The sequence below is a fragment of the Zootoca vivipara genome, chromosome 2, assembly GCF_965207765.1.
Source record: "Zootoca vivipara chromosome 2, rZooViv2.hap1.1, whole genome shotgun sequence".
NCBI lineage: Eukaryota > Metazoa > Chordata > Lepidosauria > Squamata > Lacertidae > Zootoca > Zootoca vivipara.
This window is the reverse complement of record NC_142584.1, coordinates 19334238-19349255: the sequence shown is the minus strand read 5'-3', so window position 1 is coordinate 19349255 and position 15018 is coordinate 19334238. Positions and strand designations below refer to the sequence as shown.

General features: G+C 43.9%; 1 protein-coding gene across 1 annotated transcript; it reads right to left on the bottom strand.

Annotated features, from left to right (window-relative positions):
- Positions 1 to 7464: 7464 nt before the first annotated feature.
- On the bottom strand, positions 7465 to 12244 carry RPS26 (ribosomal protein S26). Its single transcript, XM_035103951.3, has 4 exons — positions 12215 to 12244; positions 9178 to 9355; positions 8280 to 8410; positions 7465 to 7566 (listed from the first exon to the last, which is right to left on the bottom strand). The coding sequence occupies exons 1-4, from the start codon at positions 12215 to 12217 to the stop codon at positions 7531 to 7533; spliced, it is 348 nt and encodes a 115-aa protein (XP_034959842.1). The 5' UTR covers positions 12218 to 12244; the 3' UTR covers positions 7465 to 7530.
- Positions 12245 to 15018: the final 2774 nt, after the last annotated feature.

Below are 15018 nucleotides of genomic sequence, written 5' to 3'. Positions count from 1 at the left end.
AAATCAGAAAACTGTATGACTCCACCACCCTTCTGAGTGATACCCCCTCCCCTCCCCACCCCTTCTCTACATAAGCGCCTGGGGACTCCTATTTCAGTGTATCTGAAGAAGTGTGCATGCACACGAAAGCTCATACCAAAATAAAAACTTAGTTGGTCTTTAAGGTGCTACTGAAGGAATTTTTTTTATTTTACTTCGACCCAGACCAACACGGCTACCTACCTGTAACTGGAATGGCTTCTGTAAACCTGGGTTCTGTCCCTGGAAAATAGAGACATTTGGAGGGTCTGTTACAGCTATCCTGTATCGTCATGATTAACATATTATCAAGTGGAGGGGCTGAGACTTGCAGATATTCTGATAAGGAGAGTTTTTACATCCCTGGCAAAGGCCCAAGACTTAGTGGTGCTTGGTAAATGGGGTCCTGTCAACTACCACAGAGAGGTGTCATTTCTGGGAGGCCTCGGCAGGCTCTCAAATAAAATAACAATGGGTGGGGAACCTTCAACTGAGCCTGAAGGCCACTTTTTTCGTTGGAGGGGCCACATGCCAGTACTGGGTGAGGCTAGAGGGCAAAGTGGGCCTTGCAACAAATGAGTGTGTTACCTTTGTACACTAGGCTAGCTTCAACACCCTCACACTCTTTCCAGGCGAGCAAGAGTCATGAGCAGAATTTTAAGTAACTGTTCCAGACAGTTAAAAACACCCAAGTAGAGTACACAACAGGGTTGTGGCTCAGGGAAGAGAGCTGAGAGAGGCCTTTGAGGCTTATTTGGGCTTTTAGGCCCAAAGCCTTTCGCCAGGCCCACTCTCTCTGTACAGTACTGTATAATAATAATAATAATAATAATAATAATAATAATAATAATAATAATAATTGTTTATTTATACCCCGCCCTCCCCAGTCAAAACCAGGCTCAGGGCGACTAACACCAATAAAATTACATAAAAGAAAAGAAAAATAATAATTAAAATACAATATTAAAATTTAAAATGCAGCCTCATTTTAAGTAGTCCATAAATCCAAACCATGAGGGAGGAAAACACAGGGGTCAGACTGAATCCAACCCAAAGGCCAGGCGGAACAGCTCTGTCTTGCAGGCCCTGCGGAAAGATGACAAATCCTGCAGGGCCCTCGTCTCCTGTGAAAGAGCGTTCCACCAAGTTGGGGCCAATACTGAAAAGGCCCTGGCCCTAGTTGAGGCCAATCTAGCCACTTTATGGCTCGGGATCTCCAGAATATTGTTGTTTGTGGACCTTAAGGTCCTCCGCGGGGCATACCAGGAGAGGCGGTCCCGTATACAGAATACATTTCCCATTTAGGATGAAATGTAGGGTGATGGACGTCGACGACAAGCACCTTAATGCCACACAGTGCTTCTCTCTCCCCTCAAAGCATGTAGAATTAAGACTGGATCCACCTAAAGGGGAATACTTGTGTCAGGACAAGCCAGCAAAAGAGTCTGCTGAGCATGAGAGCATCTGTTTCTCTCTTGCATTCTGCCACGGCGTCCTCATCAGCCGCCTTTTTGCAATAACTTTTGAGTCCCACTGCTGTCTCTGCTGCAAAATTATAGAAAGAGTCTATGGGAAACAACAGTGGCCTCTGTTATCTATCCGTCCATTCAGATGGCTGCCATTCCAAGTGGAGAGAGAGAGAGAGAGAGAAAGTGCTGGGCTATTACTGTTGTGGCATCATCCTTATTCCCTGCCTGGGCCTTTGGTGGTAAAGGATGGCAGAAGCATCACCACAGCCACCAGCAAGGTCACCCTGTCACAGCGCATGACATGGAGCGAGGGAGAGGATGGCAGAGATTCAGGAGTGGGCGCTCAGAACAATGGTTGCAGTCAACTGAGGAGTGGGAGGAAATGAGATCAGAGATAAGTGTCAGAAGAAAGCAGAATTAATGGGCGCTCACTGCAAAACAGGGCCTCCCAGCCTCAGTTTAAAAACAACTGATGGGGGCTGATGTGCTGAATGCAGCAGCCCTGGCAGCTTCTGGGGCAAGCCGGCCCTATGGAAGGATGGGCCATAGGCCAAGGATACGAGCCACAGAAGGGGCACCAATCAAGCAGCAGTTCCTCCATGCAGCCCTTTTGCTGATTGAATTCCCATTATGCTTCATGTGATCTTCAAAGTTAATTTTTTAAAAAAATGGCAAAATATTATTACCCTTCTGAAGCATAATCAACAAAACCCCTTCGGTATTCAGAGTCGTAGGTGCCAGTGTGGCACCTTCACTAGAACATCACAAAAAAATGAGCGAGCTGTGTGTGCGCACGCACATTGAAGAGGAAGCGTGATGCTGGAGCCTAAAGTCTGCAACTTGCAACAGTCTTGAAATGAGAGTATGCAAGGTGTTAAGACGAGGTAATTGGGTTAGTCCCTTGTCTGGTGGAAGGGTGTGAATGTGCCGTCCCTTAAGGTTGTTGGGGAAAAGAAGCAATAGTGACTGTTTGCAACGTTACTGAATATATCAAATATACGGTAGCAGTTTTTAGAGACCGTAACTCTTTCAATTTAAGCAAGGATATAAATCACCATGGGATCCAATCAGATGTGATCTTTAAGTGCTCTACTTTGGATCAGGACATATAGCTGTGACGTGTGATCTCCTCCCACTGTCGTGTAACTCTGTTAAGGCTGACAAGAGTTGGGAATCCAGAAACAACTGGAAGGCTACAGGTTTATCATCACTAGTTAAAACATCCCACTCCTCTACTCTAGCTCTGGTCCAAACTGCCCCAACAGAGTTGTTGAGGAAATATACAGGAACCAGGCAAGTGACTTTCTACCTGCTTAAAACTTGAATTCTTAAATGCCCAAATCCTACCCCAAGATTAGAACATCTCTCAGGTGGAGCCGAGTTCTAATCCAAGTCAGCTCAAAGTCCTGCCCAGATGAGCGCCACTGGTGAGAAACTCAACATGGTGGCTACTCGGCCTGCCTTTAGGCATTGTTGGGCTTTAGCCGCAAATTTCCCTCCACCCAACTCAGAGGGTGAATAACACAGGAAATAGGTGACACCAAAGAGGGGGAGGGAGTTACTGTTGATCTAATTAGGGCCTCAGGTCGTTTCTTGGCCTGTAATATGTTAAAGAGTTTGATTATAAACTCTTCATTGTTCACACAATCCCAAAGTGAGAAACACGTAAACACAACAACAGTTCAATTAAATATAACTTGACTATTTTGACATCAGAACATCCAATTGTTACCTGGTTACTTCCAATCTCTGTAGGGCCTTGATCTCATAGGCTTCAGGGGACCTCTACTTTATGTCCTCCCTAAACTGTTTGCAATCTTTTTCTAATACCCCCCCCACTATTTCTTCAATCTTCCTCCATGTGTTCTGATACAAATCTGTTAGAAAGCCAGAGATACATTCTGTTTAATAAAAACATCATCACCCTTTCATTTCCTTATGGATTTAGAACTATGCATCGTATTACCGGTAGGAGAACCTAGAACCGCCCTCTGCTGCCACCCTGTGCCTACTAGCAGGAACTGCACGAGGAGAAATAAATCACCCAAACCAGGAAATTTGCATATTCAGATTTGATGACTGCAACACTCTATTGAGCAGATATTACAATTGGTCTAGAATGTGGCTGCCATAATTTTAAGTGGGTCAAACAAATTATTTGCGTTGTTATGGTCCAAAGGAAGGCAGAGCAATACGTTTGGCACCAGCTTGGCTACAGGAGTTGCCAGAAGTCGGTCTGCAAGGTGCCAACAGTAGATGTAGAACGATGTAGAATTCTGCAGCAAGGTTGCTAAAAGGGACCAGGCATGTCAAATGTAGTATGTTGGCCCTAATATTGAATATGATGCATGGTTGAAAATGTGGAATCAAACATTGAAATTTACTGCATGTACCGCTTTGAAAGAAAATGTAATGAAGATGATGTATAGGTGGTCTCTAACACCAGTAAAATTAGCCAAGATGTATAGAATGACTAGTAAATTATGCTGGAAATGTAGAGATAAAGATGGTGAATTCTATCATATGTGTTCTGATACAAATCTGTTAGAAAGCCAGAGATACCATATCATATGTGGTGGACATGTGAAAAAGTAAAAAGATTTTGGGAAATGATATATAATGAACTGAAAAAGATTTTTAAGTATACCTTTCCCAAAAAACCGGAGGCTTTTCTATTAGGATTAATAGAGGAGATTGCAAAGGGAGATCAAAAATTATTTATGTATACTACAACCGCGGCTAGGACTTTATTAGTCCAAAAATGGAAAGTACAGGAGGTACCGACGATTGAGGAGTGGCAGACGAAAATGATTGACTATGCAGTTAGCTAAGTTGACCTGCAGGATCCAAAACCAGGGAGAGACAAGGTTCCAAAAGGAATGGAGTAAATTTGTGGACTATATGGAGAACTGTAGAAGTTTAAAGACACTTTCAGGACTGAAATAAATCCTACGAATTGATTTTAAGTAGATGGACTAAAAGGAAAGAGAACCGAATGATGGGAGGGAGGGAAGTCAAAGCTCAGCAGAGCAAGAGAATTAGAATAGTTGAATAGAAGATAAAATGGAAAACAGATTTTTTGTTTTTTGTTGTGTTTGTTGTTGCATGTTGCTTATTTGGAAAATTTAATAAAAATTATCTTAAAATAGTAGTATGTTGGCCCTTGCTCTTTTGCCTTGCCTGCCAGTGCATCCCAGGTCCCATTCAATGGGCTCATTTTAACCTATAAAGCTGCAAAACAGCCAAGGAGCCCAGTAGCTGAAGCACAGCCATCCCGGAGTGGGCTCGAACCACCAACCTTCTGGTTAACAGCAAAACACACCCAACTCATTGTGCCACTAGGGGCTTTACCTGTGGAATACTCTCCCCAGAGTTCACCAAAGTGTATGGGGCCTGTGGTGCATGGGGGTTACTTACTTTTATATAGGGGCATTTTCTTTTGGGCTGTATCCAACAAAGCTCCACTCGCACATCAGACTTGTAAGCATTTAACAGATCTTCCTCTTCATCTCCAGTCTCCTCCAGCCCCTTCCCCCATCAGTGCCGGGGGGTGGGGGTGGGAGTTAATCTTTTGAACAAGTTACCATAAACCAGGAAGTACGGTACATCTGTGTGGCTTGGAGAATGGTTTCTAAAGCATCTTAAACACAGAACTACCTTGCAGTACTTTCACCAGTCATAGTGGGAGTTCTTACCTAGAGACCCACATTCTAGTGGTTGTGGATTAAACCAAGGTTCTGCTATGCTCAATGAATGCAGAGGGGGTTAAGGCCAAACACAAGAATTATGACCCAGATTGGATCATGTTGTCATGTATATTTACAAGCCACATCATAAACAAAGAATGCAACTCAGAACATGTCCAGTGTCCACCTCTATTTTTGCAAGGCAAATTGGTCTTCCAAGGGAAACCTTCAATTAGATTCATGATGCAAACAAGTGATGCTGAAGTGCAAGGTCTTGCTCCAGACTGCCATGGGCAGGCATGACTCACCGTCCTACAGTACACTTGCACCAGGCATTAGTTTGACAAACATCCAATTAGAAGTAGTACTTGCTCTTCCACTTAAGGATTACAATGACTTTGTAAAGCACATCAAAAACTATAGCAAAATTATTGATTTCTAGGAAAACCTTTAAGTTCAATGAAGCTTACTCCCGGGTAAGCGGGTTTAGGTTTGCAGCCTAAATGTTCTTTTTTTATATTGGATTGGATTCAGATTCTTCCTTCTGCTGGAGCAGGGGTGGCCAACTCCCAAGAGACTGCGATCTACTCACAGAGTTAAAAACTGGCAGTGATCTACCCCCTTTTGGGGGGTTCAGGTCAAAGTTGTTGAGGGTTTTTTAAGGTAGGAAATCCCTGTTTTTTGGGGTTCACGTAAAAGTTCTTGAGCTTCTTTAGGAAGGAGGAAAGCGACTGAGCTTTTTTTTTTAGGAAGGAAAGCCCTGTTTTTGGTGGTTCAGGTCATTTTAGGGGTGCAGGACAAAGGTGTTGAGTTTTTTTAGGGGAGCCAAAGTTTTTTAGCTTCTTTGGGGGGCAGCCACTGATCCACTAGTGATCTACCACAGACGTCCAGTGATCTACCGGTAGATCACGATCTACCTGTTGGACATGCCTGTGCTAGAGGAAGCAATAGGGTGGTTTTTGTTGTTTTGTTTTTGCTGTATTCCTTTCCTCTATACCCTCCAGCATCACCTCACATGCTGCTAAGAAGGGTCCCTCAACCCCCCAGAGCAGCTTTTTAAGGAACTGTCACAAGAAGGAAAAACTCTGCTTAACTCCAGTGGAGTGTTACACGAATGGAATTCCACTCAACCCAAGTATGAATGTGATCAAGTAAACTTTTTGTATCTGAGGTGGGGAAGTTTGAATCCTTCATAAGCTGTTATAATACAGCTATATAAAAAAATGGAACAGTGTACATGCTTCTCCCAGACGCCAGCTACTTCCAGAAGTAGTTACTGGTCAGTGTGAGGACACGTCAAGAGTTCATTTCCAGTGTGGAGGCTCGCACAAGTGCAAACTGAGTAGAAACAAAGTTGGAGGTGCTTTATGCATCAACTGATCCAATCCACCGCTTGATCTATGAAATCTGAAACTAAAGCATCCGCAATACACACCTGGCCAGCCTCTGCTTGAAGATATACAACATGGGAGAACCCACCACTACTCTAGGTACTTGTTCCACTGCTGAGTTCTTGACCTTCAATCAGTTTTATCCTTTAGTTCAACTAAAACCTTACCACTAAATTTAGCTTTGCTCTCTGGAGCACAAGACAAGTCTTTGCTAGCTCCTATGGCAGTCCTTCAAGTACGTGACGAGTACTACCGGTACCGGTACCTGCTTCTGAACACACCCTCCTTAAACATACGTAGTTCCATACTTCATACAACTTGTTTTCCAATACAGCTGACCGCATCTTTGTTACCTTCTATCAAACCTATTCAGTTTGTTCAGCTGTTGGTTACCATTTTGTGGTTGTGGGCAAATTTGGAAACACAAAAAACTGTTCTCGTTCTCTCTCTCTCTCACACACACACACACACATACCCGCCCCACTGCCATGCAGTCAGTCTCTCTCCACTCACCAGCAATTACGCTTGGGGAAAAAAGCTTTTTATATTTTTCTGAACCTTAATTTGCAGGGAGGGAATCTTCCTGGAAACTGCAGTTTGAGAGGGTTCATTCTTCACTCCCCAAGAAGGTCACCCACAAAGGTTGGGGGGGAGACAAGGAATGTTCTCACCAGTGAAAACATGTCACATGGCACTCTTGGCTTCTAAACGTTGAGCACATTTCCCGTTACTTCAGTCCTGCCCACAAACATGAGGATTGCCAATACAGTACTATTTGCACTCTACATCTAAACATACAGATTTCTAAGTTCCACAGTCAGTATGCCTAAATAACAGCTAACAACAATACACCCACCCCTTAAGTTACAGCCCTTTAAAAACAGCATTCTAGCCCAATGATTCATAAAGATCAGCTGTAAATTTATTGTGTCAACAGTAGAAACTGGCATCATTCAAACCATCTCTTTACATAGGCTTAGGGGGTGGTCTTGGTGCAGCACCCTGGGGAAAAAAAAGAAAGGTTGTGTTAGGAGACAATTATTTAATTTTGACAGTTATCTAAATCAAGACAATACTCAATTGCCATCACAAGACCAATTTGATACAGGTGAGTTGCAACAAACGAACAATGCAAGGGAAGCAGTCTGGAGAGCTGGCATTGCCCTTTTGGCGTAATCTTCAACTTCGAGATTAGGCATTTTAATGAATCCCGGCTTATGTCACTATACATCACCATGTACACAGGTGGCACTGTATGACCTGCAGTGCAGCTGCCTCCTGGGGCAGACTGTGGCTCTATAAAGTTCAGTCAGAACCCAGTGGTGCAAATATTCCTGCAACATTCTGGTGCCTGTATTCCGTATTATTTCCAACTTCTTCCCCATGTAGCTTTTCATTGGGCTCAATACAAAGTGTGCAAATCTCTACTGTAAGCCACACACAGGACTTCCTACAAAAATACCGGGAAAGGATGCAAGATGGTATACAAGGGCCAAGATCAAGAACCCTCAGAAAAAGCACACACGCAATAACCCTATGCTTTTTTAGAACAGGGTATCACAGGAAGGAAAAGGCTCAATTTTTATGCTCGGGACATTTCGTTATATAATAAAGCAGTATCTTAGTACAAAGGGACAATTCAATGCTGATGGTGCCTCACCAGCTAGGTTTTGAAGTGCATAACTTTAAGAACAGCTTTAAGACAATACACTTACAGCAGGCCTGAACCGGGGTGGAGGGGTACGGTCCTTCCGGGCTTCACGGGAACGGTTCCTCACCACCTTGCTGTGGATGGCACAGCTAACACAATAGTGAAGCTTCACATAGAGTTTGGGCAACACATATGCTGGAGAGAAAGGAAGAAGCACCACAGTTAAGTACACAGGCATGCAACTTTTGCATTATAGAAAGGCAAAATCCAGTTCTTATAAGTCTTCCAATGGATGGAGGACTGCCTGTTAAGCTCATTAATTGACTCTGAATTTTCCAAAGGAAAACCAGCATATAAAATAATATTTAAAAAAGAAAAATTTCCAGGAGTTTAAAACTTGAGGTAAGCCTCATGTTTATTCTGACAGAACAAAGCAGGCTAAGCATACAACACATTTCAATTAAGAGTCATAATGGGATTTTATTTCAGTTTTTACACAAAGACTTCATTCCACCTTTCTCAAACTTTAGACACTTGACTTATGTTGTAATCTCTCCTCTTAATGCCTTCTTTCCTGACCCCAAACTTGCAGAATGAATACAGTAGACCAGGCATCCCCAAACTTTGGCCCTCCAGATGTTTTGGACTACAATTCCCATCATCCCTGACCACTGGTCCTCTTAGCTAGGGATCACGGGAGTTGTAGGCCAAAACATCTGGAGGGCCGCAGTTTGGGGATGCCTGCAGTAGACCCTTGGGTTACGATACTCCTGAGTAACGTAAACTTCGGGTTGCGAAAGCGGCAAACCTTGAAGTATTTTCCCGGGTTTCATTGACCATGTGAGTGCGCGGAAGCAGCGCCTCTGGATACAGATTTGTCAGGGTGCGCACGGACCCCCGGAACCAGAGGGTCCACTGTACTGGTAAATGAGAAGTAGCATATGGAGACAGAAGATACTTACAGTCAAACACACTTGCTTCTGAGATATCTCGGACTGCAGCTGCTTCGACTATGTTTCGGATGACAAACTTCTTAATAGCCTTGTCCTTGGGGACGCAGCGGGCACAGTTTGTACAGCGAATAGGCTGAACATGTCCCCGGCCCTTCTTGGCACGGCCATTGTTCCTTCTCTTCTTGGTCTGTTTAAAGGGACAGAAATTTATAAATATGAAGGTATTGGAGAACCAACATAGCACTATAGAACACAGGAAAAGCACTGCTCAATACCAGGCAGTTATTCGAAATACCTCTCACTTGGGCATCTCTGCCAAGCATTACCTCCAGAGAAAGACAAGGAAACTGTGTGTCTCTTCCCTGTATTTTACCAATACACCCTACATGGTAACAAATGCAGCAAATAAAATCAGATCCCTAAAATCACCCAAATTCACACCATAACAATTACGCCTGAACATTCAGTATACCTCTGATAAGCTGTTGGTGGGGTCAAACAAAGTTAATAAAGTACCATAATGTCCTCACCTGTGAGCATCAACAGCACTGGCTTCTGGTTCATTACAATATATGCATAGCTGCCAAGTTATCCCTTTTTTTAAGGGATTTTGCCTTATGCTGAATAGGCTTCCTCGCGAGAAAAGGGAAAACTTGGCAGCTATGCAATATATGGTGACAGCTACTAGCTTAAATCATGGGCATAGCCAGTAGTGGGGGCAGCTGATCTCCCCCCCCCCAATAAATATTTGAAATTGAAATGCTCTCTGAGATCACTTGGATGTTGTGTCATGTTCTAGCAATGCAATTGGCAACCCAGCTGAGTGATAGGTGTAGCTTCTGTGAAGTGACCCATTGTGTCCCATCCTGCCCCTCCCCCAACATAAATCTTGGCCACCCCCATGGCTTAAATGATTTTGAAAAGAAAGAGTTGAGACATTCACAGCAGTTAAATAGGATTTCGATGTTATTACAGATTATACCCATGAACATCAGGTGTTGATAGTAAGAATTGCTTACTACACCATTGCTTTTGTGTCCCGTTCACAAGCTTCCCAGAAGCATCTGCCCACCCACTTTTGGAAACAGAATGGGCTACAGTGGAAATCTGTAGGACTGATCCAGCTGGCCCAAAAATGAATTTGGAGAACTATTTCTGAATCTTTTACCATATATCTGCATAGTGGTCATGTTCCTGTTGTGACCCACCTTGGATCAAGCCATGACCCACCAGTGGAAGACCTGTGCTCTAAGTCAACTTTTCTCAACCTTTTGTCCTCCAGGTGTTTTGGACTACAACTTTCGCTATCCCTGACCACTTTTAGGAGTTGTAGCCCAAAAAACTTGCAGAAGGCCAAACTGGGGGAAAGTTGCTATAAATGATGGGTTAGGATCCCAAACAGTACACACTCCATTCTACGTGAGGGCCAATGGCACCCTGCAGTATTTTTGCTTCTTCAAGTGTTTGTTTGATTTGTGAAAAAGGAACTTTAAGTAACTAAAAAATAAAATGGGTTTCTTGTTATATGCTGGGATTTAAAGTGATTCCAGTGACACATTTTTTAAAATGTTTTGTATTCCCCGCCCCAAAAAAACTAGGTGACAGAAAGAGAGAGTAAGTAACGTCCTAACAAATAAAGCAGTTCCCATGTTAAAAGGTGGGTTTAATGGGAATTCCATTCTCAAATCTGGCCAGTGTTTTAGAAACAGTCAGACCTTTAGAATGACCCAGGAGAGCGCTTCCTTTTCTTTTAATACCACCAACTGTTCTGATAATACACGACCCTCATTTCTGCCTTCCGAGTTGTTATGTTGCAGCCTCCTCCCAGTTTTCCAGTTATGACTGAGCAGGTGCATTCCTTGCTCCCACCTTTCCACACTACCACTGCCTATTCACATGCAGCAGGATGACTTGAACCTTCATTATAATGGCAGGTGCTGGGGTGTTCAAAGAACCAGAGGTGTCATACCACTATTTTCACCTGCGAAATGGGTGTGCACTATGCCCACTGCCACTCACCTCCTAGAGCCACACCAACACATTTTTTGCGAGTTCTAGTTATTTATGTATATTTACACCCTGCCTTTCATCATGGGACTCCAGGAAGCATAGGAGCGATTCCCTGGCAATATCCCATTTAAGTGCAGACCAGACCCAGGGGCCTGCTTTGTGTCTGCAAGGTGTCTTCAAGTGTGTGTCATTTGAGCTCTCCCAGGCGCCAGTGACATTTCCTGCCCCCTTTTACTACGTTCTTTAAATCACGTCTTTTCAGTTCAGTATTAAATCTTTCAGTTTGTGAGCCCAACTCTCGAGACATCTGAATAAGAGGAGCAGGGGCAGAACCTGAATGTTTTCAAACACTAACCCAGTCTCTGGCTCTTCATGGAAAGGAGGGGAGTCCTCAGGTTCGGGGAGGCATTTAAACTTAGAAGCTCCCTAGGGAGCAGAGGAGCAAACTCCTAGGGGGCTCCCCCAATAAAATATTTGAGGGGTCCGAGCCCCCCAAGTTGATGACCATTGCCATTCAAAAGGTGTGCGTTCATTGCGTCAATGTGATAGATTATTTAGGGCGGGGCTTACTTGCCCCCCACCCCACCGAATAATTTTTTCAAGCTGCTCCCCACAGCAAGCTAGAGGGAGGCGGGCTGCCCTGCAGGCAATCGTGCGCACGGAGGACGGGCCCGTCACGAGGCTCAGAGGGGTCACGAGTGGGAAGCCCGCGCCAAGGAAACGGGAAAACGGGGGTGGGAGGAAGACGGGCTGTACCAACTGGAGCCCGAAAGGGGGGAAGACGGGCTGTACCAAATGGAGCCCGAAAAGTGGGGGGTATTTGAGGAATGTTGAGTGGGGGGTGTTTGAGGGCCGAGATGGTTACCCGGAGCCGTTAACTCCAAGTCGTTAAAGAACAGGATGGCAGCCCCACCACCAAACCCATTCAAATTCCTAGCTATCTCGCTCTTCCCGCTCCCGCCCCCTCAAACTCAGGGCTTTGGCCTCCATTCCCGTTTCTCCGGCCCTGCGGAGCCACACGCGCAACTCTACCCACCATTTCGGCGCTCAAGAAGAGGCGAAAGAGGATCCGGCGGCTGCCCTGCGATCCTTATATAGCTATCCCTCCGCCAGGCGGAAGCGCTTTACCTCATTTCCGCCCACGGTTAAAAAAAGAGGTTTTCAAAGAACGGGTTAAGGGAGGCGGGGGACGGTAACTCGCCAGAGTGTGTTTCGTCCTAGGGACAGAGAAAGCAATGATGTGGGCTTCCCCTCGCTCAGTCCCGACTCTGGCCTTTTTTAAAAATGGGATTATATTCCCTTTCCCTCCTCTGCGGAATGATTTTTTTTAAAAAAAGGAAGTGGTTTGCTGAAAGCCCGGATGTTTCCCAGGATGCATCGGAAGAGGTGTAAGGGCGAACGTTCTTGTTTCAGCTGCAAAGATGCATGCCGGGAGTTGTAGTTCTTTCCTCTTTCTCGTCTTGCAAGGTAGTGCACGCAGGAAGATGCAGCAGTCTTCTCTCTTCCGCAAAGCACATGGTCATGATGTCGTCATGCGAAAAACTGGGCCTAGCCAGTTTTTTTGTTTTGTTTTCTGCTTACATTTCAACTATACATACTGTACTTTAGTGATTTCAGTGATTTCATTGGTTTTATAAGACTCTGGCTTTATTGCATTGAAGACTTGTAGCAACAATATTATTATTTTTCTGAAACCATGGGCGTAGCTGGTGTGTATGTGCAGCTGCCTCTCCTAAATGAAGTAAATAAATAAAAATACTTAACTGACTAATCACATCACAGATAGCTCGGATCTACTACCCCCCCCCCCATAAATCCTGGCTGCGCTCATGACCAAAGCACTCTGGACAAATATACAATACAGTGGTACCTCGGTTTATGAACACAATTGGTTCTGGAAGTCTGTTCATAAACTGAAGCGTTCATAAACTGAAGCGAACTTTCCCATTGAAAGTAATGGAAAGTGGATTAATCTGTTCCAGACGGTCCGCGGAGTACTTAAACTGAAGAGTTCATAAACTGAAGCGAACTTTCCCATTGAAAGTAATGGAAAGTGGATTAATCCGTTCCAGGCGGGTCCGCAGAGTACTCAACCTGAAGCGTACTTAACCCGAAGCATGGGTGTAATTGGTTCCGGAAGTCTGTTCATGAACTGAAGCGTTCATAAACTGAAGTGAACTTTCCCATTGAAAGTAATGGAAAGTGAATTAATCCGTTCCAGATGGGTTCGCGCCGTTCGTAAACCAAAAATTCGTAAACTGAGGTGTTCATAAACCAAGGTTCCACTGTACACTCAAAGACAATACACTCTGGCTGTGCTTCCAGCTTACTGCAGCCCTCCAGAATGATGCTGAGGAAAATGGTTTGCTCACAGAGACAGATTTAGGGCAGCACAACTGTTTTCCCACACTGAGCACCGAGTCAAGAGGGGCGCCGCAGGACATTGAAACTATGACGTGCACATGCAGAAAAGGCAGGAAGCACAGAATTTTGGCCTCACACAACACTGCTGAAATTTGAAAAAAACAAAATCTGGCCATGGGCATAGACTGCCAGGCTAGACCTGTTGGGTGTATGTTTAAAACAAAGATAGCCAATGTGATGCCCTCCAGATGTTACAACTTCCATCATCCCTGATCATTGCTGGGGGTAGGGAATTGCTGACTACTCCTATAGGTACTCCACTGTAGTGCCAAAAATATTTCTGTGCCTGCAAGACCCCCCTGGAAATTTGTCCTTTAACAGCAACAAAACCTTTTCAAAACTAGTTGACTAATGTATATTCATCGCTTGATAACCTGAATGAGCGAATCCCAACACCATAAACATTACATCGCCTTACATCACCTCTGATACTACAATTTCAATAGATTCATTTCATGTTTTTGTTTGGCTCCAAGTCATAAATTATGAAAATGTTAACAACTCAGTCCTCCATATGAACTCCATTGAGTTCAATGGGACCAACTCCCAGGTACGTGTTTGTTGTGTGTGTGTAAAAATGCTTTACTGGGAGTCAGTCTCACATACTTCAGTGGGGCTTACTTCTGAGTAGACATGTTTAAGATTACATTGTCATTGATGATAACCCAAGCCATCTGCATGTGTTTGAGAGACCTAGTTCTAAAATATCAATAGAATAAGGCCAGCAAAAGTAAAATTTAATAAACATTTAATAAACCATATCCCTGGTTTTTAGTGCTCCATATTTAAGATAATCCAGTTAAGGTCTTACAATTCATCCCCAAAATATACTGGTTCAAACTTTGTATCTCAGGGAAGGAAATCCTATCCTACAGTTGTGGAGCAGCCAAAGAGAGGAGATGGGAACAGTGGGAACAGCTTACTGTGCTTGGCTGTGATAATGTTTTTGCACATCAACACAGAATTATTAAGATGACATTTTCAGTTGATCCTAGCTTAAAGGTAGCATTATAAGAAAAGAAGAGAGATTAGCTAAGGTATACAAGCGGAGATTCCAAGCAGCTTTGGACGTTTTCAGGTCAAAATTCAGACCCTGAATTCCCCCTTTAAAGTAACAGAAAGCCAATGCTGATATGTCCCTAAAATGTCTGATTTCCATCGACCTCTACACACAATTGATTACTTTGCCATCCTTGTCCTCTCTAAAACTATAGTTTGATCACTCCCTAAAATATTATTTCCAGAGCAGCATCAATTGTTCATAACACCAAAGTGTGATTAAAATTCATGGTTTTGAGTCAATCAACAAGTGACGGTATTGAAACCCCTTTTAAGATTGGAAGCCTCCCTTGGTGGCCACTTTCAGACCACTTACAGAATGTCCTGGGGAGGTTGAAAACACACTCGATTCCAGCT

Coding starts and splice junctions, on each gene's coding strand:
- RPS26 (XM_035103951.3), bottom strand. Junction 8,411..9,177: donor AGAAGCAAGTGTGTTTGACT/GTAAGTATCTTC, acceptor CTTTCTCTCCAG/CATATGTGTTGCCCAAACTC. Junction 7,567..8,279: donor CACCCCGGTTCAGGCCTGCT/GTAAGTGTATTG, acceptor TTTTTTCCCCAG/GGTGCTGCACCAAGACCACC.